Here is a 27,990-nt window from a genome sequence, read left to right on the forward strand (position 1 = left end):
GGGCGAGGTGGCGGGCACCTGTAGTCCCAGCTACTCGGGAGGCTGAGGCAGGAGAATGGCGTAAACCCGGGAGGCGGAGCTTGCAGTGAGCTGAGATCCGGCCACTGCACTCCAGCCTGGGCGACAGAGCGAGACTCTGTCTCAAAAAAAAAAAAAAAAAAAAAAAAGAATGATGGCAAAATAAAAATGTTACCAGAAAACAAACAGAGATCATTCACTAACAGAAAAGAAACATTAAAGGAAATTCTAAACGACACATTAAGACAGAAGGAAACGGAACCAAATGAAAGTTCTGAGATGCAAGAAGGAATAGTGAGGAAGAAATATAAGCCAGGCACTTTGGTTAATGCCTATAATCCCAGCATTTTGGAAGGCTTGAGGTGGGAGGACTGCTTGAGCCCAGGAGTTCAAGATCAGCCTGGGCAACATAGAGAAACTATGTCTCTACAAAAAAATTAGCCAGGCCTGGTGGCATACTCCTGTAGTCCCTGCTAGTCAGGAGGCTGAGGTGGGAGGATCACTTGAGCCCAGGAGGTGGAGGCCACAGTGAGCCAAGATCGCACCACAGCACCCCAGTCTGCTGACAGAGCAAGACCTAATCTCTTTGAAAAGAAGAGAGAAAGAGAGAGAGAGAGGAAGGAAGGGAGGGAGGGAGGGAGGGAGGGAGGAAAATAAGCTAGATGGGGGCCATGGAGGTCAGAAGTCAGAATCCACTAAGGAGTATGTAATAACTTACCTGCTGAATCAAAACAATTGAAAATTTATTTAAAAATTTTAAGGGCCGAGCATGATGACTCATGGCTGTAATCTCTGCACTTTGTGAGGCCAAAATGGGATTGCTTGAGCCCAGGAGTTTGAGACCAGCCTGGGCAACACAGGGAGACCCCATCTCTACTAAAAAAAAAAAAAAAAAAAAAAAAAAAAAATTAGCCCAGGCACGGTGGGGCGTGCCTATAGCCCCAGTTACTTGGGAGGCTAAGGCAGGAAAATCGCTTCAGCCCAGAAGGATGAGGCTGCAGTGAGCCATCATTGTGCCACTGCACTCCAACCTGGGCGACAGTGACCTGTCTCAAAAAAAAAAATAAAATTTTTAAGAAATGTGATAATATATGGGTAAATTTCAATGAATAGGCCAAGTGTGGTGGCTCACACCTATAATCCCAGCACTTTGGGAGGCTGAGGCGGGAGGACCACTTGAGCCCAGGAATTTGAGACCAGCCTGGGCAACACGGTGAAACTTTGCCTCTACAAAAACAACAACAAAAACAAAAATTTGCTGGACATGGTGGCCTGTGCAGTTAGTTCCCGCTACTCAGGAGCCTGAGGTGGGAGGATTGCTTAATTTAGGGAAGTGGAGGTGGAGGTTGCAGTGAGCAGAGATGCCACTGCACTCCAGAGCGAGACTCTGTCTCAAAAAAAAAAAAAAAGGATATTGACCACACAATAACTGTAATATCTTGTCAGGTTCAAAATAAAAACAGATGAGAATTAAAAATGGCAAAAATAACAAAAGTTGAATGGAGCTAAATAGAGCTTAAATTGTGTACAACATTGTTAGTTTATTACACTGGGACTCAGCATTTCTATTTCATTTAGCGTTTTCTTTTGGTCTATTAATTTAATCAGTTTTCTTTATTTCTGCTAACATGTAAAAGAAAGCTTACTTGCTGTGAGGTATATAAAATTATGTATAATACCTCAATATTAATTTTATTTTCTAATTATATATTTGTAAACTGTTCTATGTTCTTATTATTCTTGTCTTCTTGGTCCATCCTAGACTTAGTGGGGTATTAAAATCTACTTTGCTCATGTTTCTGTCCATTTCTTCTTGTAGTTCTAACAGATTTTGCTTTGTGCACTTTGTTGTTTTTGACAAATCTGGTTTTATGAAGCCTCTGCTCTCAACCTTGCAATGATTTTTCATCATATGTGGAATAAAAATCTAAAACACTTGTCAAGTTCTGCAAAGAGCCTATATGATCTGGTTCCTGGCTACCTCATTTCCTGCCATTCTCTCTGTCAAATTTTTTTTTTTTTTCTTGAGACAGAGTCTCACTCCATCACCCAGGCTGGAGTGCAGTGGTGTGATCTCGGCTCACTGCCATCCTCTCCTCCCGGGTTCAAGGGACTCTCCTGCCTCAGCTTCCCAAGGAGCTGGGACTACAGGCATACACCACGACGCCTGGCTAATTTGTGTATTTTCAGTAGAGACGGGGTTTCGCCACGTTGGCGAGGCTGGTGATCTTAACTCCTGATCTCAAATGATCTGCCCGCCTTGGCCTCCCAAAGTGCTGGGATTACAGGTATGAGCCACCGCACCCCAACTCCGATTTTCTTGAACATGCCAAACATATGCCTGTTTTGGGCCTTTAGTGGCTACTCCTGGAACTTGGAAAGCTCTTGTCCCAACTATGTTCCTGGCTCAATCCCTTAGACTTCATTCAAGATGCTGCTCAAATATCTCCTAAGAAAGACTATCTCTAGTTTCCCTGTGTCAAAATCACATCCCCACTGCCCCCATACTTTCTCTGCTTTTACTATTTTATCATTTTCATACAACGTATCACTACCGTAGTCCCCCCTTATCCTTGGTTTCAGTTTCCTGTAGTATATTTCGACAGAGACCACATTCACATAACTTTTATTACAATATTATTAATTATTGTTAATCTCTTGCCATGCCTTATAAATTAGGCTTTATCACTGGTATGTGTGTAAAGGAAAAAGTATGGAATATTTCAGGTTTGGCACTATCCCAGGTTTCAGGTATCCACTGGGGGTCTTGGGACATATCCCCCATGGATTACTGTGGGATCCTGTGCTTGAAAATTACATATTTTTCATCTGCAGTATAATGTGTTATAGGGGTAGAAACTTCATTATTGTGTTCACCCATGTATCTCAAGCTGGTACATAGTATTCAACAAATATCAGCTGAATGAATGAAACTTACTGCTTTATTTTTTGGTTGTTCCTCTTATCAATCAGTATTAGTTATCTTCTAGAATGTGGTTTTGCTTTCAGTTCTTTGATATTAATATTGTCACCATCATTTTTTGTTCATGAAGACTTAACTACTTTTGTCTGTATCTTAATTTTTACTCCAGTTCGTGTTTCTCTATTCCAAGCAGCAAATATTGCATATATTTTCATGTTGTTTTTATTTATTTTTTATTTTTTTTGAGACGCAGTCTCGCTCTGTCACCCAGACTGGAGGGCAGTGGCGTGATCTTGGCTCACTGCAACCTCTGCCTCCCAGGTTCAAGCAACTCTTCTGCTTCAGCCTCCTGAGTAGCTGGGATTACAGGCACCTGCTACCATGCCCGGCTAATTTTTGTATTTGTGGTAGAGATGGGGTTTCACCATGTTGGTCAGACTGGTCTTGAACTCCTGACCTCAAGTGATCTGCTCACCTCGGCCTCCCAAAGTGCTGGGATTACAGGCGCGAGCCACCGTGCCTGGCCTTCATGTTGTTTTTTAATTCAAATATTTGTCTTTTATATATGATATTAAGCATTTCCATTTATCCAGTTATTTCTGTAATCCTACATTATGTTTTATAAATTTTGTTCTCTTAGTATTTCATTCCCTCTGCTATTTGATAAAACTTACTTTCTCAGACTATATGATAAGCTAGCTAATGGCAAAGGGATAGGAAATGGGAAGTGGAAGACATTATAAAATCCCAATCGCAGCTTCCTGACCAATGGAATCAAGCAAAGTCTGTACTAATCCCCATTTCTTCTTTATCCTAGGGTGTGTGTGTGTCTGTGTGTGTGTCTATGAAACCTTTTCAACCAATTTCTTATTTGTACTCTGTTTTCCCTTGATGATTAAATTTGTTTGTCGGTGGTAAGTTTTATAATTTAGTCCTTAGGTTACAGAGCATCACGTAGAGATTTTTGACTGAACTAGAAGAATAATGAACATCACTGAGAAACCCAGAGATTGATCAGACTTAGCATCTTCCCTCTGGAGGAGAGTACACATTTCTTGTTTTGTTTTGTTTTGTTCTGTGACAGGATCTCACTCTGCAGGGTTCACTGAAGCCTAGGCCTCCTAGATTCACTCAGGCGATCCTCCCACCTCAGCCTCCCCAGTAGCTGGGACTATAGGTACCTGCCACCATGCTCAGGTAACTTTTCTGTAGAATCGGGGTTTTGCCATGTTGCCCAGGTGCGTCTCAAACTCCTGGGCTCAAGTGATCCTCCCACTTCAGCCTCGCAAAGTGCTAAGATTACCGCAGCGCCTAGCAAAGTACACACTTTTGGTTAAATAAGAGAAGCTGCATTATTTCAAGAGGGGGAATGGTGGTATGGCTACTGCTGTTGTTTGGAAGTATGGCTAGAGGTATGTATAAAAAATGTTGACTACTGGCTGTGCATGGTGGCTCATGCCTGTAATCACAGCACTTTGGGAAGCTGAGGCAGATGGATCACCTGAGATTAGGAGTTCAAGACCAGCCTGGCCAACATGGTGAAACCCTGTCTCTGTTACAAAAATTAGCCAGGCACAGTGGCGCATGCCTCTAATCCCAGCTACTCAGGAGGCTGAGGCAGGAGAATCGCTTGTACCCAGGAGGTGGAGGTTGCAGTGAGCCAAGACTGCACCACTACACTCCAGCCTGGGCAACAGAGTGAGAATCCATCTCAAAAAAAAAAAAAAAATTGTTGACTAACAAGGTGAACCACTGTGGACAGAGCAGATTAGAACTCTGCATCTCCTTTGAGTATACTTTTGTGTTAGTACACTTTCCAGATTCCCCTGAAGCTAGGGTTCCAGAGGCAAAGTTAGTTTCTCCACCCAGTTGCATGGTGCCAGATTTTTCCTATAGCAATGTCTTGTTCAGATACTTGCTTTGAAGGTGTCAAGAGAGTTTTTTGTAGAAATAGTGGTGGCAGCAACTTCCTCATTGCTGGACAACTTTAACAGTGTGTTCTTGAAGTCAAAAGTCCAAGGTAGGCTTCCTGACTTCCTCTCTTCTTGGTTGGAGCAGAAGTAGTAGCATTTCTGGCTAGTCCGGCTGTCTACTAGATGTAGACATCTAGTTTCCTATATGAAACCCGTTCCTGCTTATGTTAATGTTTTTTGATTCTTAAATCCAAACTCTGATCGGTAAACTAAAAATTCGAAAATTTTCTTTTTCCAGGTAAATCTCATTTAAATGAGTTGTTGAAATGTTCATTTAGCCTCTTTTCACTGAGTAAGAAACCTAGTTTTGTAAATAGTCTTTGGCATTATCTACCCTTGGTTAGTCTGAGCATATATGATACAAAATGCAGTCAAACACCGTAAGTGGTTCACGCCTCTTTCCCAGCAATTCGGAAGGCTGAGACGGGAGGATTGCTTGAGCCCAGGAGTTGGAGACCAACCTGGGCAACACAGGGAGACACTGTCTCTCCAAAAAAAAAAAAAAAATATATATATATATATATATATATATATATATATAGTCAAACAAGTTATTTCATCTCTTAAGGGGAAAGAGCTGTCTGTGGTTCAACACATTGTTATCCATTGTGCAAAAATGATCATTGCCATGCTCTGATAGTTTTAAAATGATTAGACAGGAAAGTCATTATATTGCAAACTGGTGTTCAGAAATGTTAGGATTTTCAGTATTTTTATTTTCCAAACATTATTTTAAAAGAACATTAAAAGCATTAGAAATACAAATCTTGCCTAATGGTTAACATAAGAACAATTATTATAAAATGTTTAAAATACATCACATACTTTGCATCACAGTAAGCATCAAGAGAACTAATTGACATATCCTGATAATTAATCATATTCAACTGAATTCTCATTACTTTTAGTTCTCATTTTAGCCCTTATGAAGAGGTAAGTTATATACGTCTACCTCCTGTACCATGACACCTTTATTATGTTAACACAGGTAGAGGTAGACATATATAACTTACGAAGAAACAAGTTATGTCTACATCTCTATATCTACATATAGAGATACAGATATGGAGGGGGCTGCGAATCGAGCCCACTATATATTTCATGCAATTTATAACAATAATTTCATTTTTTAAACTTTTCTTTTGGAGATAATTTTTTGATGAGCATAAAGAGACAATACCTCATATGCACCTGCTTAGTTTTCTTTGTGCTATAATTTTTATCTCCCAATGATGGGCCTCATGCCAGTCAAATCATCTCAGACTCAAATGTCACACAGAAAACCTGCCATTTTAAACTTTATAAATAGAAATTACTTTTGTGTTAATCTTTTATTACATCATATTTGAAATGCCTAGCCAAAAAAATAGATGTATGCCTTTAAAAATGTGATTCTTGATTAATGTTTTATTCTTTATAAAGTTATTTGGCATACTGGGGTAAATACCAGGTTTTGAATTAAGACAAAAATCTAATTCCTAATTTGCCACAATTCTTCAAATGATCTTGGGAGAGAATATTACATTTATTAATTCTTTGTTAAAAAGAGATAATAGGCCAGGTGCACTGGCTCATGCCTGTAATCCCAGCACTTTGGGAGGCCGAGGTGGGTGGATCACGAGATCAGGAGTTCGAGACCAGCCTGGCTAACATGGTGAAACCTTGTCTCTATTAAAAATACAAAAATTAGCTGGGCATGGTGGTGTGCACCTGTAGTCGCAGCTACTCAGGAGGCTGAGGCAGGAGAATTTCTTGAACCCAGAAGGTGGTGGTTGCAGTGAGCTGAGATCGTGCCACTGTACTCCAGCCTAGGCAACAAGAGTAGGACTCCATCTCAAAAAAAAAAAAAAAAAAAAGAAAAGAAAGGGAAAAAGGGAAGGAGGGAGGGAGAAAGGGAAAGAAGGAGGGAGTAGGTAGGCAAATCAGTCTAAAAGGTGAACTTAAAAACAAAGTAATCTGAGGCTATCCCTGGGTGTGGCAAGAAAAACATTTAGAAGAAAAGGAAAACAAAATAAAACGTATGCCTCATATTTAAATCACAAAAATAGAAATAACTGATCAATACTGAAAGGTAACAGTTGTAAGATGAGGTTGAGCAGAGTTCTAACTGAATATCTATTCTGTCTTCTCCATACCTCTCATGAACCCTGTATTTGGGGATAACTGGGGGAAGAAACTATAAATTAAATGCCTTTCAGCTGAATGTAGTTTCTCACGCCTGTAATCCTAGCACTTTGGGAGGCCGAGGCAGGTGCATCACTTGAGGCCAAGAATACAAGACCAGCCTGGCTATCATGGTGAAACCCTGTCTCTACCAAAAACACAAAAATTAGCTGGGCATGGTGGCAGGCACCTGTAATCCCAGCTACTCCAGAGGCTGAGGCAGACAATTGCTTGAACCCGGGAGGTGGAGGTTGCAGTGAGCTGAGATCATGCCACTGCACTTTAGCCTGGGTGACAGAATGAGACTCTATTTCTACAAAAAAAAAAAAAAAAAAAACCCTTTTATGTAAAGGAACAAAGTACCTTCCAATGTGCAATAATAATTCTTGAATATAACAATTTATAAAGATACGTGTTCTATATTGATGCTCATCTTGGGTGTCTAACATTTAAAAACCTAGTGAGTTCAAATACTAACTGTATAATGAAAATATTTTTACATAAAAATATGAGTTCACAGTTGTTATGCTAGGAATCACAGAGCATATAGTAAAATTAGTTTCAGGTAAAGAAATACTTAATCCATTTTTTCTTTCTGCCTATTTCCAGTTTAAGATTAATGGGAGAGAAATAAAACAATTAGTTGGAAAATAGATTATCTTGAGAATTTTTCTTCCATAGTAATATATAAAGACAAAAAAGTCATTTCTAAATAGTCACTTGAATACTGTCAGGCGGTTAGCAAACTCTTCTCTCACAGAAGGAAAACATAAATCAAAACATTCCCAATCTCATCTCTACACCTTGTTAAGCAATAATAAATATTGCCCAATGCATGACAGGAGTCCACACTGTTTTCCACAGAACAACGCCAACTGAGATGATTACAGCAGTGCCTTCTCTCCCGGGAACAGTGCACCTCTACCACAGATGCAGTCCTCGTCACCAGGCTTCTTGAGTAAGATCATTCAGAAACAATTCACTTTTGGGCCAGGTGGGGTGGCTCACGCCTATAATCCCAACATGTTGGGAGGCCGAGGCAGGCAGATCACCTGAGGTCAGGAGTTCAAGACCAGCCTGGCCAACATGGTGAAACCCCATCTCTACTAAAAATACAAAAATGAGCTGGGCGTGGTGGCACATGCCTGTAACCCCAGCTACTCGGGAGGCTGAGGCAGGAGAATCGCTTGAGCCTGGGAGGTGCAGGTTGCAGTGAGCAGAGATCATACCACTGCACTCCAGCCTGGGCGACACAGCAAGACTCCATCTCAGAAAAAAAAAAAAATAGAATTCACTTTTAACAAGCAAAAATATATCTTTTTTTCTTTTTTTTTTTTAAGATGAAGTCTTGCTCTTGTCACCCAGGCTGGATGCAATGGCACAATCTCAGCTCACTGTAACCTCTATCTCCCAGGTTCAAGTGATTCTCCTGCCTCAACCTCCCAAGTAGCTGGGATTACAGGCACTTGCCACCACACCTGGCTAATTTTTGTGTTTTTAGTAGAGACGGGGTTTCACCATGTTGGCCAGGCTGGTCTCGAACTCCTGACCTCAGTTGATACACCCGCCTCAGCCTCCCAAAGTGCTGGGATTATAGGCGTGAGCCACCGTGCCTGGCCCAAACATATTTCTTTTCAAAAGAACTGTAAACCTACTCAATTGACATAAAATATGTCTATAATAAGAAATGGCAATAATCACACTACTATATTCTTAGTTGACTGTCCTATGAAAGAAAAGTACCTAATGCCTATGTGAGTGTTTTTGATAAAGACAGAGTTATCTCCTTTTCTGCCTTAAGAATATATATATTTCTGGCTGGGTGCAGTGGCTCACGCCTGTAATCCCAGCACTTTAGGAGGCCAAGGCAGGCGGATCACCTAAGGTCGGGAGTTCAAGACCAGCCTGACCAACACGGAGAAACCCTGTCTCTATTAAAAATACAAAAATTAGCCAGGCATGGTGGTGTGCACCTGTAATCCCAGCTAGTCAGGAGGCTGAGGCAGGAGAATCGCTTGAACCCGGGAGGTGGAGGTTGCGGTGAGCCGAGATTGTGCCATTGCACTCCAGCCTGGGCAACAAGAGTGAAACTCCGTCTCAAAAAAAAAAAGAAAAAAAAGAATATATACATTTCTTTTAGAGACAGGGTCTTGCTGTGTTGCCCAGGCTGGACTCATACTCCCGAGCTCAAGTGATCCTTCTGCCTCAGCCTCCCAAGTAGCTAGGACTACAGGTGTACACCACTGCACCCAGCTAACAATCTATTATTTATTCAAATCAACCTGCTACCAAAAAGGTATAGTGTTCCCAACTTCAACACTTCAAAAAATCAAAATTTACAATGCATTTAATAAAAATAACACCTCAGCAAAAATCACACCTTCACATTCTTTAAAAAAGTCCAGTCAATATCTTATTTTGAAGACACATAACACTGACTCAAATCATGAAAATCGGTTGACTTTCTACTTTAACACAGTAGCTTCATTCCTGGCATCTATTTAAAGGTTTGGTACAAAAGACTGGGGCAAAGATCAAGGTAAAAATCTAAAACTTTCACATCAAATCTTAAGATGCCAACAAACTACAAAGCAAATCAACACATACTGACACATCGGACAAAAGAAAACCATAACTGCCAACTTTTCAGCTGAATCTTTTAGGTTTTGATCCGCCATTGAACTCAAAGTTAGAATAAAGTCCATTAGTATCAGAAACAAAAACTGTTTACATAAGATCCTATAGCCTCAATGACTTTAAACAGAGGGAACTGGAATCTGCTTGGCTGAAGTGCTGTCATATTCTTGCATTAAGTCATTAGTGGTGTGATAATGCATGGCAATATATGAATTGGCAAATCCAAAAGAGTTTACTGGCTGTAAGTTACATGGGCTGCTCTCCTCCTGGGAAGGACTGCTGTTATAGATGCTGTAGTAAGGTTCAATCCGAGTGTTGATGGGGGTTGAGCTGCTCTGACCACAGTGTTGATGTCCAGCAGAGATCTTGGGACTCACCACACTTTCCTTTGAATGACTTGGGCCACAAGCCTGGTCCACAAATTTCTTCTGTGGCTTTGGAGATAACATGTAGGCAGAGTTTGTTTCATGATGGGAGGATTTGTTTCTGTTGACTTCGAGGTTCCCTTTTCCCATGGCTCGAAGTCGAGTCTTTTGTTTGCAGCAGAAAAAACCCAGGCCTATGTACTGGAGGCACCAGAGCACTTTCCTTCTCAGCCCTGCACTGTTCCGAGAATATATAAAAGGGTTTAGTCCTGACTTGAAAAATATAAGGGTAAATCCAAACAATTCAAACTGGTAAAGAATGAAGCTCCCATTGCTGGAGAGAACCACCTGCACCAAGGAAATCCCCAGTGGAAGACAGCACACCAGGACTGACAGCACAATGATCACGCAGGTGACCACGGCTTTGGAATCCTTGGCAGTGGAGAGGTTGATGGCTGATACCAGCTGGAGTCGGCTCGCTGCAGGGGTGGCCAGCTGGTTGGGACTCTTGGTATATCCACGGGTCTGAACGTGCTGCAGTTTGTTGTAATTCTGGTTCCTATACAGAGCCGGCATGGCACACTGGATGGGATCTCCACCTCCCTGCACAGGGACCCCCATGAAAGGCTGTGGTCTGGAAGCATCAACTGTGATTACAGGGGGACACTTTCTGACTTGAGCATTCTTCCGCAGGGTCTGAGCAATCATGATGTAAGAGACAGAGACCACAGCAACACAGAAGGTGAAGTCGACCACATAGAGAGACAAAATGGCTTTCCCTTTTCCAGCAATCAGACTGGACATGGGAAGACAGAGGTGGGACTTGCTGGTTTTCAAGGTAGCCAAGGTGGCAAGGGTGAAACTGGTGGCCCAGAGAAGCAGGGTGAGGACTACGGTGCAGGGAAAGGACGCCATGCGATTAGGTTGCTTCCCCAACACCATGCGGAGCCGGTGCAGGGCAATCACTGCCACTGTCTTCAGGGACATGATGATGAAGCCTGAACTGGTGAGATGGAAAGTGAAGCAGAAAGCATCTGGGATACTACTGGCTGAGCTGAAGAATAACACAAAGGTGAACATGGGGGCCGTCACTCCACAAATGAAGAGGTCACAGAAGGACAGGTTCAGGATCATGAAATCAAAGTTGGTTCTAAATTTCCTGAAGGCTGGATCGAAGAAGGACAAGAAGACAATGAAGTTGCCGTAGGAACCCAGGCAGAAGATGACCGCCAGTAGAAAAGTACAAGTCACCAAGGTGGCTGTGTGGATGAGATCCTGAAGACCCTCCTGGAGAGAGGTGCTGTTTCCTTCCGGTGAGTGAGGCACATGGAGCGAGGTGGCATTGGGGGCATCTTGAAGGTGGCCTGTTGAGTTCATCTTCAGAGAGAAATGTCTCCTTCTTCTGCTCCCCAAAAACACTCAGTGAGTCAGGACCTCAGCTCACAGATGAACAACATGAACAATATGTGACAAAAGAGGCCCAAGGCAGATAAGCCTACACACAAAAATGCACACCCAGAAACAGAAAGGGATTAATGTAGAAACAAAGGAATTCATACAGTGATCTCATTATTATTAGTAGTAGTATTAGTACTAATATCTCTCACCTTGAGAGAAAAATTTATTCGTTTATTAGCAATGGGGTCTTGCCATGTTGCCCAGGCTGAACTTGAACTCCTGTGCTCAAATAGTCCTCGTGGCTTAGCTTCCTAAGTAGCTGGGACTACAGCACGCACCACCAAACCCAGCTCTCTCTCTCTCTCTTTTTTTTTTTTTTTTTTTTTGAGACGGAGTCTTGCTCTGCTGCCCAGGCTGGAGTGCAGTGGCCGGCTCTCAGCTCACTGCAAGCTCCGCCTCCCGGGTTCACGCCATTCTCCTGTCTCAGCCTCCCGAGTAGCTGGGACTACAGGCGCCCGCCTCGTCGCCCGGCTAGTTTTTTGTATTTTTTAGTAGAGACGGGGTTTCACCGTATTAGCCAGGATGGTCTCAATCTCCTGACCTCATGATCCGCCCGTCTCGGCCTCCCAAAGTGCTGGGATTACAGGCTTGAGCCACCGCGCCCGGCCTCTCTCTCTCTCTTTTTAACGAAAGCACTAGAATTTTTCAGCTCTGACTTGGTGCACAGAAAGCACTTCTCCTCACAAAGCCCAACACAGAAAAAGATACAAACAGATGCATTAATCCAGCTAATATTTAGTTGTATGAAACAGAGGTTTTCAAACGAGTTTAAGTGTCACCTGGAGAGCATGTTAAAAAGTTTAAGTTATCACTTGGAGAGCAGATTTCTTGGCCTCACCCCTTGTGATTCTGTTTGAGGGGTGTGCAGATGTTACTTTTACAAACACTTCTGTGTCAGGCACTGAAGATATACAAGAACATAATCTCTCCATCAAAGAGATCACAATCTAGTTGGAGATCAATCTAACTATGTAATTATAGCCTAATAAGGTTGCAGGGTGCTATGACAGCATGGAAGGGGGGAACCTACTCCAATGTGGAAAGGGAGCTGGGAAAGGATGAAGGGAGCTTTAGCGAGTAGGGGCCAGCTGGATGAAAGGTTGGGGGTATGGAGTGGGGACAGACAGGCTAGGAGAAGTGGGGGTGGGTCTTTGCAGCAGAGACACTGAGGCAAAAAACTGCATGTGCTTGAAATACATGCTGGAGGGTATTGTTGATGCATAATGTGGCCCTTCAGATATTTCCCATAAATTATTAACAAATCCTGTTTCATTCCCTGCAAAGAATCCTTTATTTCCCAGTATTTATAATTTTTCCCCCAGCTTGCAATGTCTTGGCCAATTAACTGCATATTCTCCTTTGGAAAAAAAACCTTGTGTACAACGACATGTGAGAGGGAAAACTGGAAGTAACCAAGGATGTTGGAATTATACTAGAAATTTACAAGGTTCAAAGCACCACATTGTAAAGTCTAAACTGCTATATAAATGTGAGTTACCATCATCCCAACAAGAATATCCTGATGGTGAAGCAGGAGGCATGCACCCATTCCTGCATTTGTTCACTCAATTTACATTAATTATGTGTATACCATATGCCAGTATTATGCCAGGTGCTAAGTGCTAGGATGAGTAAGGCACAGTCTCTACTTTAAAAGAATAACTTCCTGCTTTCCTAACTTTTTTTTTTCTATTTTGCAATGAGACTTAATGTGCACTCACACAACTCTACATTGTCCTAAATCCCAAAGTCCTGCATGGCTTGGTGCCCAACCTGCTCCCAACAGATGCTTCTGGTGGGACTGACTAAGCTGTTCCTTGGAGACAGCACTATGTTCTTGACAACCAAAAAGCATTTGCCTTAATCTAGAATTTTAGGAATAATCAGTGGCACTGTGGAGGTCCAGGGCTGATGTTCAGCGTACTTAACCACCAGCTCAAGCTGGATCCCAGAAGCCTCCAGCTGTTAACCCTTCAGTTGCCGGATCAAGGGGGTACACAGGAATGAAACAGGTCAGTCAGGGATTACTTGGGGCTCCAATTAGCAGCTATGGACTACCCAATAGAGAAGTCTCTCTGCATTTAACAACAGGTACAGCCATGCCAGTGACTATCAGACATATACCAGTCCTGGGAAATCCATATAATTGACTGGTGTCCTTCATCAAGGAAGAAGATATCTTCATCTAAACTCTTAACGTTCATATGATACAGATCAGGACGATACAGTGAATTTGTCCACGGGAAAGTGAGACCAACTTTTCTATACTTTCCTTTTAAATGAAAGTTCCATAAGAGAAGAAAATCCTGAACTTTTGTTTCTTGATGGTTAGAATTTTTAAAAAATAGTACCAGACAGCTCTATTTCTACTTAAAGGCTGTATACTTGTTTCTGAACACTTTTGATACCTATATAGTGAGAAAGACAACTTTTTACTGTTTTTTAAAATTGCTAACGGAAGGACTAGAGCTAATTTATGAAAAGAGAAGTAGAAGAGAAAACACAATTTGAGGAGGCAGGAAGAGCAGGGAGGTGATACTGGTGTCTCTAACCCCCGCATCTCCAAGGGTTTCCTTGGAAGTAGAGAAATGAAGAGGGGTGAAGAGGGATGCAGGAATTTGGCCTGGGGAAGTCAGAAGAATGAAGAGTCTGGAATTAAGATGCTAAGAGAAATGAAAAGTAACTAGGTAATAATGAAGTGAGATGACAGAAGTTATGAAGACTTCAGGCTAAGAGGTATTTGGAAAAAGGGATTAAGAGAAAAATGAGATGATGAAACACTAACGTAAGTCAAGAATAGGAGGCAGCAGGAAAAAAGGTGATTTGGGGTAGAGGAAAGGCAACTTTCACGTTTTGTACAGTTACATTTTTTCAACAAATTTTAAAATTTTCCGTATATATATTTTTAATAGAGATGGGGTCTCACTATGTTGCCCTTGCTGGTCTCCAGCTTCTGGGCTCAAGCGATCTGCCTGCTTTGGCCTCCCAAAGTGCTGAGATTACAGGTGTGAGCCACTGTACCCAGCCTTCAATAAATTTAAAAAAATAAGAATTCCAGGTCAGGAAATAACAATGGCAGTATAATTATCAGCATCATTATCAGTATATTAATTTTATCAAGAGCTTAGGATGTGCCAGGTACTGTTCTCAATGTTCCACACTATTAGCTTATTGGGTCCTCACGAAACCCTGAAATATTTGGTATAACATCTCCATTTTGCAGTTGAGGAAACCAAGTCAAAGAGAAGTTATTTAAAGTGGTGGAACATGGATTTGAATCTAAGCAGTTGCTCTTCCACACTCTTCACCACCACGCTAAGCCGAACAACAAAAAAACCTTTTTGGGAGGCATCCCCAGGTCAGAAGTATTAAGTGGTTATTACACACCAGGCACCTATTCTAGAAGCTTTACATAAATTATCAAGCTTTATTTCATTTTCACAATAATCCTATGAATAGGTATTGCAACCCCTTCCCCGCTGAAACTTTGTGGAATCTGAAATTCTAATATGTCTATATAGCTATATCTACATCTATGTAGATACAGATAGACACACACACACACACACACACACACTCTTCTACGTATCTTTTTGGCAAATTTGATAATTGTAGTTCACATATAACGTAATCATAAATCACTCCTATATCTCAAATTATCTCAAATTAGAAAAAAGAAGGAATCATAGGCTGGGAAGAGAAAAGGGAGAAAAAGCAGAGGACAGAATAGACGAAAAGGTTTGCAGAAACACTTTAGTGTAATAGAATTCAAGAAAATTGAGGGAAAGTAAACTCAGGTCTTAGTAGTAACCCCTGAGACTTTAAGAAAGAGGAGGCTGTGACCATAATTTGGAACGACATGATGACGGCAGAAAATAAAAGTGATTTTGGAAAGGGAGTAAATTAATACTGATTTGCTACTCTTAAATATTAAATAAAGGTTACCCATGTTATCTGCAATGCAAACATACAAGCCACTCTTTATCTTTGAGACGGAGAATAGGTTATGGAAGAAGATGTGATTAAAGTCATAAAATCAGAAAGATTTTAAGTTGGAACACCAGTCTTAAGCATGCATATTAGCTGCAGTAAGACAGAACGAATTCACATGCATATTCTTACAACTGAGACATCCTGAAGTAAGCAAAGAATATTGATGAAATTTATTGTATAATTTGAGTGGCAATGATTTTTCATTAAGATGTGTGAACAGCCTGTGATATATCTACTGTGCTGTTTAAAATTTTAGTAAATATTAAAACATGTTATAGGGGCTTTTATAAGTTAACTCACGACCTGAATTCTTCCAACCCATTCCCCGCGCCCCCCAGAATGTCTTAGGTTAGCATTTTCAGAGCCTAACCCTCAGAGAGAGCAAGGTTCTGTATTATTGTGATTCCCATTGTATTTCTGTTGATCAGGAAAACGTCAGGGAGGTTAGATAACTTCCCCAAGGTCACTAAGAGTCAAGCCAGATTTATCGGATTTCAAAGCCCTTGCTCTTTCTATCCAGCAGAACTACACTGAACCTGGAGCAGCTAATGGGATGGGAAGGCCTGAGTCATTTGATGGGAGGGATGAAGAGGCAATGGAGCCCTCAGCCTGAGGACAGAGTGGGAAACTGCAGGCAGGGGAGGTCGACCCCCCGTGAGGGGCTGGCGGTGGGTAGGCGCTTCCCAGACAAGGGTGAGGTGACGGTAAGGAGGGCCTAGGCCGCGCCAGGTAAGCTTGTAAACGAATCTGCAGAGGGGTGATGGGTTAGGAGGGCTCAGCCAGGGTAGGGGCGTTGGTTGGTTGGGGGATTCCACGGCTAAGCAGAGCCTGGGAACCGGCAAGGACGGGCGACAAGGCTACCCTGCAGGCCGCACCAGGAAGACAGGTATGCGGAGCCGGGCCTGGCCCAGCGCAGCCGCGCTCCTCGCTATCCCGCCGGTTTCCGGGAGCCGTCCCCAGCGTCGTGGGGTCGTCCTCCTCCAGGGGCCCGCGGCCTCTCACCTGCCAGGTGGCCGCAGCGCCTCCCCTCCTCCTCCATCTCGCAGTCCGGACCCCGGCTCCGCCTGCCGCTCCGGATGATGCAGGACTAGAGGCATCATCGCCATCGCCACCGCCTCCGCGCATCCCGGGAGCCGCGGCAAGACGCGGGCGCAGAGGCGCAGTCACGGAGACGCCCGGGGCACCGCCCCCTCCGCCGGACACCGGGCCTGGTGCTCCGCCTGCACCCCGCACCCTCCGCGCCTCCGCCGCGGCCTCCAGGGGCCCAGAGCCCGGACACTTCCGCTGCCCGCCGCACGAGGGGCGCTTGAGCCAGAAGGTTTTTCAGGCTCGCGGTTTTGCTGTTTGGGGAACTCAGGCTTCCTGATATAGCCAAAACCTGAAACGCAGAGCAAAGTGGAGTGGGAAGGAAGGGAAAGATAGGGGTACTGATGGCACGCAGGGACCCAGGGAGGTCTTTGCGGGCCTCCCTAGGCTGCTTACCCTGCCCGCAGCCCACCTCCTCCACGTTCCCCGAAATTGGCGGCGGCTTCCAGTTTGGAACTTTGAGACCTAGATTTTACAAATCAAGTCATTGTAATATAATTTAAATTAAACCAATTTGAACTTACCTAAGCTCTCTTAAGGTATTAATTAACTGAGGGAACTCAGCAAGGGGACTAATTGGCAGGAAACATGAAAAGTATAAAGAAACTACCCACGCAAATAAAACGGCCAAGCCCAGGAATCATGGATATTAATGTATTACTTAATACTATGCTGTATGTAAAAAGTCTTAATAAGTCATAGTGCAATGTATAGGCTAATTTTAGTAAGCAAAAACACAAAACTAAAACTACCATCCTCTCTCATTCTTCTACAATTCATACATGTCCAAAATAATGAACTCCTAAGATAGGTTTTAGTCTGAACAATCAAGTAACACTCCTAAGTATGTCTGCTATTATGGGTACAAAATGAAACCAGTTAAACTCTTCCTGCTTCAGTATCCCAACCTGGCTAACTAGGATCTTACTACTTTACTAACCTCAGGGATGCTATTTAGAAACAATGTTATTTGAAGGCCCTGTGCTTCATTCACTCTGGTTACCATAAAACCAAAGTTGATTCTGTTCAGATGAAATACTTAGAATGTTGCTACTGGATTCTTCATTTAAGCTAACGGTTTATCTTTATAAAACAGAACTAGCAAGTATCAAGTAATTTAATTAATGTAATTTCTTCAGTTCCCTATGCTTTCATAAAACAAACAAACAAACAAAAAAACCTGAAAAAACAAAAAACATGAAGAGGCTGGATAGTTTATTATTCAGTCCAGGAGCCGAGTATGCTATCAGAATTCTGTTTAGAAATAACTTCAAGAAAGTTTTCCACTTTCCACATATTCCACTTCCCAACCACTTGCAATGAAGCAGTTCCAATGTATGTTGTCAATAATAGTAACCTTGAGTCCCACAAAAAAATCAACAGAAAAATACTCATTAGCATTTGGAGTGGGAATTCTGATCAAAATTATATACCTCTCTATATAAACTTGCTACTGCATAAATAAATGCTAGTCCATTTCCAGGCATTTGGCTATATGAATGGGGATTACAACAGGTCTGGGCTGGATTGAGACCATCAGAGTTACACCTACCAGAGAAATGGTCTCAAACTGAAAACAAACAAAAAACCACAAATCATAAAAGATTCTAGAGATGAAGAGGAAATCAGGACTTATCAAAGTTCCAGAACTAGCTAGAACCTTTCAACAAGGCTAGAACTAGTATATCTATAAAATCCATAAGTGAGCGAAATTGGAAAAAACATTGGTAGTAAAAAAATGGAAAATCTGCAAATAAATAAGCAGGGCTAATTATACATCATGAATTGGCTATCAATCTGCCCTGACACTAGCATTCTTCTAATACACTCTTATTATTGCAATGCAAATTGACACATGTGCACTTTGAGGAACATAGCATATATGAGAGCTGTTAAAATGGTCTTCAAAAAAAAAAAAAAAAAAAGGTCTTGACCTAAGCATCTCTTACTCCTTGGAACTGCTCCAACATCCAACAAAAGAAGAGTTTTAAAGCATAAAGGTATGAAAATGTGCACTGCAGTGTAATTCATAGTACAGGAAACTCAAAACAACCCTGATGTTAAAAAGGAGCACTTAAAACAATTAGGATATACTAAGAGACAAAGTCCACAAAAACAATTACAAAGACCATGTAGAAAAAGTTACTTTTCCCGTGATGATAGCTCACGACTTTTTTATTTTTGTGAGACAAGGTATCATTCTGTCACCCAGGCTGGAGTGCAGTGGCCTGATCTCAGTTCACTGTAACCCTCTGCCGCCCATATCAGCCTCCCAAGTAGCTGGGACTACAGGCACGTACCACCACGCCCAGCTAATTTTTTCCATTGTCTGTAGAAATAGGTCTTTCTATGTTGCCCAGGCTGGTTTCAAACTCTTGGGCTCAAGTGATCCTGAAGTGCTGGGATTACAGATGTGAGCCACTGCGCCTGGCCAAAAGTTAATTTTTTAATAAAACAAAATTGCTCTCTGGTCCTTCTGGCCACACTACTAATTACCAAAAGTGCCCTGCAGCTTAAAGGGCTTGGTAATGATAAGTATTTCAAATATTTGAAAACAGCTTTATCGTATATTTGCACGTAAACTTTCAGTCATTTACATTAATAGGTGAATTAATTTTCCTCCTAAATTTTGAAGCACAATCTGCAGTCTTTGCTTTCTAAAGGATCCATTCAGAAACTAAAGATGTATTTGACCTTATAAAAAGATACACAGGTTTTTTCTTCCCCTCACTTCTCATCCACCCCAATAGAGCGGCCCATGCTCTCTTCCATGCCCAGTCAACAGTGACTTCCAAACACAGGTCAGCCTCACCCCTCCTCCTCTAGTAAACCTTGTTACCACCTTAACACAGTTCCTGCTGTCCTTCTCATGCTTTTTAATGCACCATATACATTTTAAGAACTATCTTAGACCATATAAGAACATGCAACTCTTTTCTCCCCCACCTCCTCCTTTTCCCTCCTGGTAAAACATTTCATTTTTCCTATTGGTAAAAATTTAATTCACAGGACAGTGTCACTGGGGGAAATATCAAAGTAATAAGCAACTTTCAAACCCAGAATCAGAATGACCTGGGAACATGTTAGGCACTCAAGGTACCCTGTTTTTAGGTCTGTGGTGGGTTTTGTGTGGTTCTCAATCCTAGCTGAACAACTGAATCATCATAGAGCTTCTAATATTGTATGTCTGAGCACCCCTGTCAGAGAAGTTTTCATTGAGGAACAGAGAGGGCACCCAGTATCTTACATCTTTAATTTTTAAAGTTCCCATTTAGGAACCACTGCTAAAGCAGTTTCATACAGCTTAATTAGAAAAAGCTGAAGTGGTCAACATACGACGTAAAGCCTCACTTCTCAACGTGTGGCCTCAGGCAGGCATTGATATCATAAAGTGGGAACAATGAATTCCATGTACATTCTAACAAAATCCCCTCATGATTCTTAGACACATCAATTTAAGAACCAATCACTTAGGACCAGGCACAGTGGCTCATGCCTGTAATCCTAGCACTTTGGGAGTCCAAGTTTGACACCAGCCTGGGCAACATGGTGAAACTGTCTCTACTAAAATACAAAAATCGGCCGGGGGTGGTGGTGTATGCCTATAGTCCCAGCTACTCCGGAGGCTAAGGCATGAACATTGCTTAAATGTGGGAGGCAGAGGTTGCAGTAAGCTGAGATTGTGCCATTGCACTCCAGCCTGGATGACAGAGCAAAATTCTGTCTCCCACACCCCCACACAAAAATAATCAATCACTTAGGTCAGCGCTAGGTGAACTTTCTGTGATGATGGAAAATTTCATCGATGCTATTCAGTGTGGTAACCACTAGCCACATGTGGCTAAAGAGTATTTAAAATATGCCAGTGAGACTGAGGGAATAAATTTTTTATTTAATTAATATAAACAGTCAGATGTGGCTAGGAGCTACTGTATTGTACAGGGCAGACCTAGAAAATTTATACTGGTCAGAGGACATACATTTACAGATACAAATCTACAGCTGCAAAAGGAAATCCACAGGAGTCACTGCCTACAGAACTGTCTTCTCCTCTTAATGAAGACAAAAGCCAGGTGTTAAAAACAATCCATTTATTGGGTTTTAAACTAGTTACACAATTGAAATCAATTTGGCACTACTTTATACAGGGATTACGCCTGTGTACGCTGACACTTAAATACTGTACCAGGACCACTGCTGTGCTTAGGTCTGTACTGAGTCATTCAGCATGTAGATACTAAAAATATACTGTAGTGTTCCTTTAAGGAAGACTGTATAGGGTGTGTTGCAAGATGATATTCACCAATTTGTGAATTATTTCAATCTAGAAGATACCTTTCACTCTATAAACTTGTCATAGGCAAACATGTGGTGTTAGCATTGAGAGATGCACACAAAAACGTTACATAAAAGTTCAGACATTCTAATGATAAATGAACTGAAAAAAAGAGAAAAACCCCACATTTCAGTTTTGATAACAAAGAAAGATAAAGAAAATAATTTAAAAACACAAAAAATGGCATTCAGTGGGTACAAAAGCCCAAAATCACTATAATAAAGAACTACATGTGAATCTTTACAAATTACACAATGATGTTGTGTAAAAGGTTGCATCTGTACAAAGTCTTGCCAATGCTATCTCTACAGTTTATACAATCTTTTACATTTATATAACATATATTAAACAAATCAATTAAATATCAAGCCTCATTAGTCTCTCAACGATTCTGCAGGCAAAATAAAAAGGGAGAGAGAACAAAATAAAGAAAAAAATTACAAAATTTCCACAAACACAGCAGTCTTCCATTTAGGTGAAGTATAACAATTTTCAGAGGGTCAAAAAATAGTTGTAAAGAATACAGGGAAAAACCAGCCAGTCAGGGTTTTTATTGTTGTTGCTGTTTATTTTTAAAATCACACATTGAATACACACAACAATCAGAAATTTCTTCACCAAACCCCCAATTTTTTAGCAACTGGCTCTATTCAGCACCAAAAACTCCAGTCTGTGGGAAGTGCACAGACACAGACTTCACTTCTGTGTCTTGGTCGAGCAATCCATCAGGTCATTGGTTAGGTTCAGGACTTGCCCTCTTTTCCTTCCCTCTTCATGGCTCTCCAGACCCAAGGTTCTCAAGGCTTCAGATTTATGGCCCACAGCCCTACTACCATCTAAATTCAGCAGCCATTTGGGAAGAACTGAAAATAACTTGAGAAGAATGAAATGACAGGACCTGTGTGACAGATGGGCATTCTCCATTCCAAGTCATCTGTTTCTTAATGAGTTCCGAGACTCTGGTCTTGGATGCCATGATCATACTGGGTAATTATTTCTAGTCTGAGACTTTGTGACTTTGTCAGATGCCTCAAAAAAAAAAAAAAAGTGATCAGTATTCTGGAAACACTTCCGGACAAGTTAGGAAATCAAATGGCAACGGAGAAGCTGTGGAACGCACACTAATGAGATCTAACACAGAAACCACCAAAATGATGAGAGCTCAGCAGAGGCAGTTTTAAAACTTGCAGAGAGCCACCACAGATGGTACCTGAGGGTGTGGAATTTTTGATGAAAAGAGCCTGAAGTGAGGACTAGTCATCTGTATCAGGGAGGAAAAAATTTCAATTAGGTAACAGGACATCCAACTCTAAAAGCCCAATACATGAAATTTTTATTCTTCCTATTCCAGTAGAAAGGCTTCTGGGTGCTCCCTCTTTAACAGAATGGGTATAAGAATCCAGATGAAATGTTCTCACAACTTCCAGAACCCAGAGTCCTCAGGGCCACACAAAATGTCCCAGTCCCACCTAGGAGGCAACTAAGAATAAGATTTATTTTCCTTTATCTAACTATTCCCAGGCTACTGACACCACTCATTAACAAAGGTTCAAAAGCTGTCACACATTTTCTCTGCTTTATACCTAAAGCAAGGTGGCACAGAAAAATTCTCATTTCCAATGGCTGTGGCAAAAGCCATGTTTAAAAACAAACAACCCCCACCATCCAACTTTATCGAAACACTGACATCTAAGAATGTCAGCAAAAAGAAAAAAAAAACAATAAATACCTACTTTTCAGTCACCAAACCAATGACATTTGCCTGAGGATGTCATATCTTTAAATTCAGAACCTTGCCGACTTACATTTCTATGCATAATAGCATGGTGACACAAGAAGATCGGTGAGAACAAGCAGTTGGTCATCAGTGAATTGCTGTTTGTGTTCCTGCCAGTTGTCATGGTGAGTCCTTCGGAAATTGGATAAGGTTTTTTTTACAGTCATCTGTAAAGTAGAAAATCCACATATGTTTTAACCTCCCTGGACAACCAGGATCATATGTAGGATATTTTTAGTTAAATTACCATCCCTCTAGACTTCAGATCTCACACAATACCAAATGCTACAAAACCAAAAAGCCGATGAGAAGGACAAAGTCAATGGTCTTTTGAGTTACTAAAAATGCCATCATAATTTCCTATTTAATACTAACTTCCAGTAAAATACTTTGCAGTGCTAGAAAAATAGAAACATAAAATTTATCACAGCTATAGTGACAGTACTTTACTTCCATTGAACTGGGAGGGATAGAAGCTACAATAATTTCCTCACTACCAAAAGATCTCAAATATCCATGGCAGCAAGGTCTCTGTAATTTTTAAATAATTACTGGTGAACAGACTGAGCCCTGGCAGAGGCAGTAGCTTTATGAAAGCAGTTAGTTCAGAGTGTATAGGAAATTACTATTATGGTTTCTTAGAAAACATCACTGATACTACATGTACAAACTAATAAGGAAGAACTGTACCTCAATAGGCTGAGGATCATTTAGATGTGCACTGAGATTCATGAGGAGCTGGGGCATCCAGGTGGGAACATCATAAGGACTAGAAAGAACACATGCGCCAAGACCTAACACCCCAGCATGGCGTTTGACCAACTCTGCAAAGAAAACAGCAACATATGTGCAAATATTTACATGTCTCTAATGCACTTGTGACAGTGAAATAAAATTAGCTTTCAATTGTGTTTTCAATATGTGAATTTCTGCATTTAAAATGAATCTACATGTATACACATCAAAAACTTGATTTTGAGGCTAAACTAAAAATAATACTGTTTTTAAGAATGTGTCAGCCGGGCACAGTGGCTCATACCTGTAATCCCAGCACTTTGGGAGGCCAAGGTGGGAGGATCACTTGAGGCCAGGAATTTGAGACCAGCCAGGGCAACGAACCTGTCTCTCCAAAAATACATTTTTAAAATTAGCTGGCAGTCAGGCATGGTGGCTCATGCCTATATTCCCAGTACGCTGAGAGGCCGGGGCAGGTGGATCACCTGAGGTCAAGAGTTCAAGACCAGCTTGGCCAACGTGGCCAAACCCTGTCTCTACTAAAAATACAAAAATTAGCTGGGTGTGATGGCATGTAAAGTCACAGATATCCAGAAGCTGAGGCATGAGAATCATTTGAACTGGGGAAGCAGAGGTTGCAGTGAGCCAAGATCGCACCACTGCACTCCAGCCTGTGCCGCAGAGCGAGGCTCCATCTCAAAAAAAATAAAAAAAACAAAAACAAAAACAAAATTAGCTGGGCATGGCAGTGCATGCCTGTGGTTCCAGCTGGACAAGAGGCTAAGGCAGGAGGATTGCTTGGGCCTGGGAGGTCAAGGCTGCAGTGAGCTATTGTTTAAAACCACTGCACTCCAAGGAGGGTGACAGAGCAAGACCTTATCTCCAAAAAAAAAAAAAAAAAAAAAAAAAAAAAAAAAAAAAAAAAAATTTTCAAGACTTCCATAGTTGTTCATCCATGACAGCATAATTGTACCTAGGCCAGTACAATCCCTGATTCTAAAACAATCTCCAATCAAAATTAGCAGCTTTTTTTTTTTTTTTCTGAATGTGATGACCCTACCCAGAATACATTGATTCATTAGTTAACACATCATGTATGAAGAAGGTCTATTTCTTAAAACAGTGAATTGCAGCATGTCTGTATTCTAAAGGGTATCTATTCTTTCTGTAGTGCTGTAAGTTAAAGTCGTTTCAAATTCTCAGTTTCTCAATAAACTTGGGAAACGGAGTTGAAGGTAAGGAAAAGAGAATTTGGACTGGTCAAAATTGTAAACAATATCATTTGGTGTAACAAAGACCTAAAAATACTTTGGCACTTTATCATTTAAAAAATAAGAGTTCTCCGGCCGGTGCTGTGGCTCACGTCTGTAATCCCAGTATTCTAGAATGCCCAGGTGGTGGATCACTTGAGGTCAGGAGTCCAAGACCAGCCTGACCAACATGGTGAAACCCCATCTCTACTAAACATACAAATAATTAGCCGGTGTGGTAGCGCGTGCCTGTAATTCTAGCTACTCAGCTAACAGAGGTATGAGAATTGCCTGAACCCAGGAAGTGGAGGTTTCAGGGAGCCAAGATCATGCCACTGCACTCCAGCCTGGGCGACAGTGGAAGATCCTGTTTCCAAAAGATTTGTATTATAAAATATGTTTATAATATATTATATATAAAACATATATATATATATATATATATATATATATCCCAAAAAGCAAAGATACTAGAATGTACATTGATATTTTATTGGATTCTGTTACTAGGTAACTTTATGACATAATTAAGACACTAATCAGCAGTAAAAGTTTTATATCCTAAGCACTTCCTCTAACTTCAATAAAATGCCTACTTACTATTAATCTTTTCATGTATTTTCTATTAGGATTATAGTTAACATGGCAAGATGCATCTTTGTAATCACATTTACATTTCTCTTTAAACATGACATAGTAGTCAGATCTTATTCTCGTGTTTAACTTGTGTCTATATTCAACTAGATTGGCAGCTTCTGCAATGACTCTGCACTCTCACCAAAGGACTAATGAAGGACCAAACAATCCCCATCTCCAAATCAAAACAAGGCTTGCTTTGTTTAGTTTTTTCTGTCAGTACATCTACATTTAAGTTCTAAATTCCAAAAACAGGTATTTCAGACCCTCCAAAATAACCAATCTAAGTATCTCTTTTACGAAACTATTCTGGGTGGAGGATAGACTGATTACAATAGTTATTAGGTAGCAGTTCTACAGGTTCCTTTGTACTTACCTCAATTTTAGCTTTTCTACATTCCCAAGTCCTGCTTTCTATATGCAAAATTCCTCAAAACTAGGGAAAACTTTTCCCAAAACCTAGCATAGACCTGGGCACATATATACAAGTATTCAATAAATATGAGTAAGCCTGGTTAACCCTCGTTAATTCCCAATAGGATATGAGCGTTTTCTACCAGCAATGTTACCTGCAGAAGGAATGGTATCTCCTACAGAACCAGGGTCTCGCTTTCTTTTCTTAGGTAGTTTTGTTTTGCAAAGTTGCTCAAAATGAATCTGCATAGGACTGTCCATGGTAAGGAAGTTACACTGTAGCAGACCGCTTAAGGTAGTAGCAGCCATTTCTCGAACCTGTAGATATAATTATTTCTATTAGAACTGACATTCTAAGTCTGAGGGAATAATGGAGGATGGGGGTAGTGTGGGAACTGGGGTGAAGACCTTCCCTGAAATTGCATGCAAATTTTGTGTATGCTCTTTGGCAGTTTCTTAATAGAGATTTCAGCAGATTCTCAGAGTCTGTGGCCTCGTAATGGATAAAAACTACATTAGGGTTATGAGCATAAACTTTTACCTCTTTTAGAAAAATTAAATTTCTCCATAAATTATCTTCCCTACTGATAGCTCTCATCAGGGCTATAACTGTAAAAGCAGTGCCAGAGCCTGACATTAAGATCAAGTTTTCCCAGACTACATCTCTGAAGGCCACTGTCTTAGCTATTTTTGTTAGTAACAAAGCACAGACCAACCTAATTTCTGTAATTGGCATACATCATAGAGACTTATATCCTGTTTAATTCTTATGAATTTCACAGGCTGCTATCAGATTATAAACAGTTTATACAAATACTAAATGAAGCGTGTACACAGTTCATTTCAAATTGGAATGGTAACTCAACTTTTGGGGGAAAAAGCAGTAAAAAGGCATCGTTTCACATATAAATCACATTTATGTTTAATGTTCATAATACACAATGATAATTTTAAAAAACAGATGTTTTGCCCTGTTGCATTCCTTCAAAAGCTTTTTCATAAGTTTATCATCATAGTCTGTCGAGTACATAACGTTCTTTCCTGCGTCCATTACACTAGCATATGAAATACATTGTAAAATGTTTTACTGGTTGCACTATTTCCTATAAAGCTTATACGCCATAATTTTTCTTTTCTTTTTCTTTTTTTCTTTGAGATGGAGTCTCGCTCTGTCGCCCAGGCTGGAGTGCAGTGGCGCAATCTCGGATCACTGAAAGCTCTACCTCCTGGGTTCACGCCATTCTCCTGCCTCATCCTCCTGAGCAGCTGGGACTACAGGCATCTGACACCACGGCTAATTTATTTTTTTGTATTTTTAGTAGAGACGGGCTTTCCCCAGGATGGTCTCGATCTCCTGACCTCATGATCTGCCCACCTCAGCCTCCCAAAGTGTTGGGATTACAGGTGTGAGCCACCACGCCCGGCCTCCAAAATTTATTTTCATAATTAACTACTGACTAGATTGCTTTCATATTTTCAGTACCATGCTACAAATATTTGTAATTTGTGTAACTTTTCATATTACAGTATATATTTTCACTCTGTGTTTTTAAGTTTTTAGTTTTTGTAGAACTGGGTCTCACTTTGTTGCCCAGGCTGGTCTCCAACTCCTGGGCTCAAGCAATCCTCCTGCCTTGGCCTCCCAAAGTGCTGGGATTACAGGCATAAGCCTCCGTGCCCGGCCTGCAGTGTATTTTCTTAGAATAGATTACGAAAATTGGGATTAGTAAATGTAAAGATATAAACAATTTTACTATTAATTTTATGGCTATTTGTTGCTTTTCAAAAAAGCCAGTGCTAACATATAATGACACAAAACTTAAGTGTGAACTACCTGTTATATCTTACACTGCTTTTCATTACTACACATTTTTGTTTTGTGAGGGGAGGAAAACACTAAATTAGGAGTAAGTAAAAATGCCTCATTGTTTCAAGTTTGCATTTTCCTGGTCATTGGGAGGTGTGACTTTTTATTGCTTATAGCATGTAGTGTCATTAAGTGTACACATTATTACAATACCACTACCACTCTAAGTAGTCAGATCTGTGCATGTTTTGATGTGACACCTATTAACTCAAAGGCTTAGAGAGTCATTTCTGCTTCTATTATGTTCCCATAAGTAATATCCAAATCCACTTTCTCCTAATTTATTTTTTAAAATGCGGAAGGGGGCGGGGGTTGGCCAGGCATGGTGGCTCACGCCTGTATCCTAGTACTTTGGGAGG

At 41.1% G+C, this 27,990-nt stretch overlaps 2 protein-coding genes across 8 annotated transcripts in view; both read right to left on the minus strand.

The window, feature by feature from the left end:
- Positions 1-9,261: 9,261 nt before the first annotated feature.
- Positions 9,262-16,697, minus strand: GPR75 (G protein-coupled receptor 75). The gene is made up of 2 exons (XM_010378887.2): positions 16,533-16,697; positions 9,262-11,574 (listed from the first exon to the last, which is right to left on the minus strand). The coding sequence occupies exon 2, from the start codon at positions 11,454-11,456 to the stop codon at positions 9,834-9,836; it is 1,623 nt and encodes a 540-aa protein (XP_010377189.1). The 5' UTR covers positions 11,457-11,574; positions 16,533-16,697; the 3' UTR covers positions 9,262-9,833.
- A 3,995-nt stretch (positions 16,698-20,692) lies between these two features.
- Positions 20,693-27,990, minus strand: part of PSME4 (proteasome activator subunit 4) — a 106,994-nt gene continuing 99,696 nt past the window's right edge. For 2 of the 7 annotated variants that reach the window (XM_010378889.2, XM_030921092.1), the window contains 4 exons: positions 25,920-26,082; positions 23,420-23,553; positions 22,758-22,896; positions 20,693-22,213 (listed from right to left, as the gene is read on the minus strand). In XM_010378889.2, the coding sequence (XP_010377191.1) occupies positions 22,762-22,896; positions 23,420-23,553; positions 25,920-26,082 (432 nt within the window). In that variant the 3' untranslated portion in view covers positions 20,693-22,213; positions 22,758-22,761. Of the gene's footprint in view, positions 22,897-23,419; positions 23,554-25,919; positions 26,083-27,990 lie in introns of all 7 variants that reach the window. The other 5 variants (XM_030921093.1, XM_030921091.1, XR_749655.2 and 2 more) reach the window with 4 other exon arrangements.

Source organism: Rhinopithecus roxellana, chromosome 17 (genome assembly GCF_007565055.1).
Source record: "Rhinopithecus roxellana isolate Shanxi Qingling chromosome 17, ASM756505v1, whole genome shotgun sequence".
Taxonomy (NCBI): domain Eukaryota; kingdom Metazoa; phylum Chordata; class Mammalia; order Primates; family Cercopithecidae; genus Rhinopithecus; species Rhinopithecus roxellana.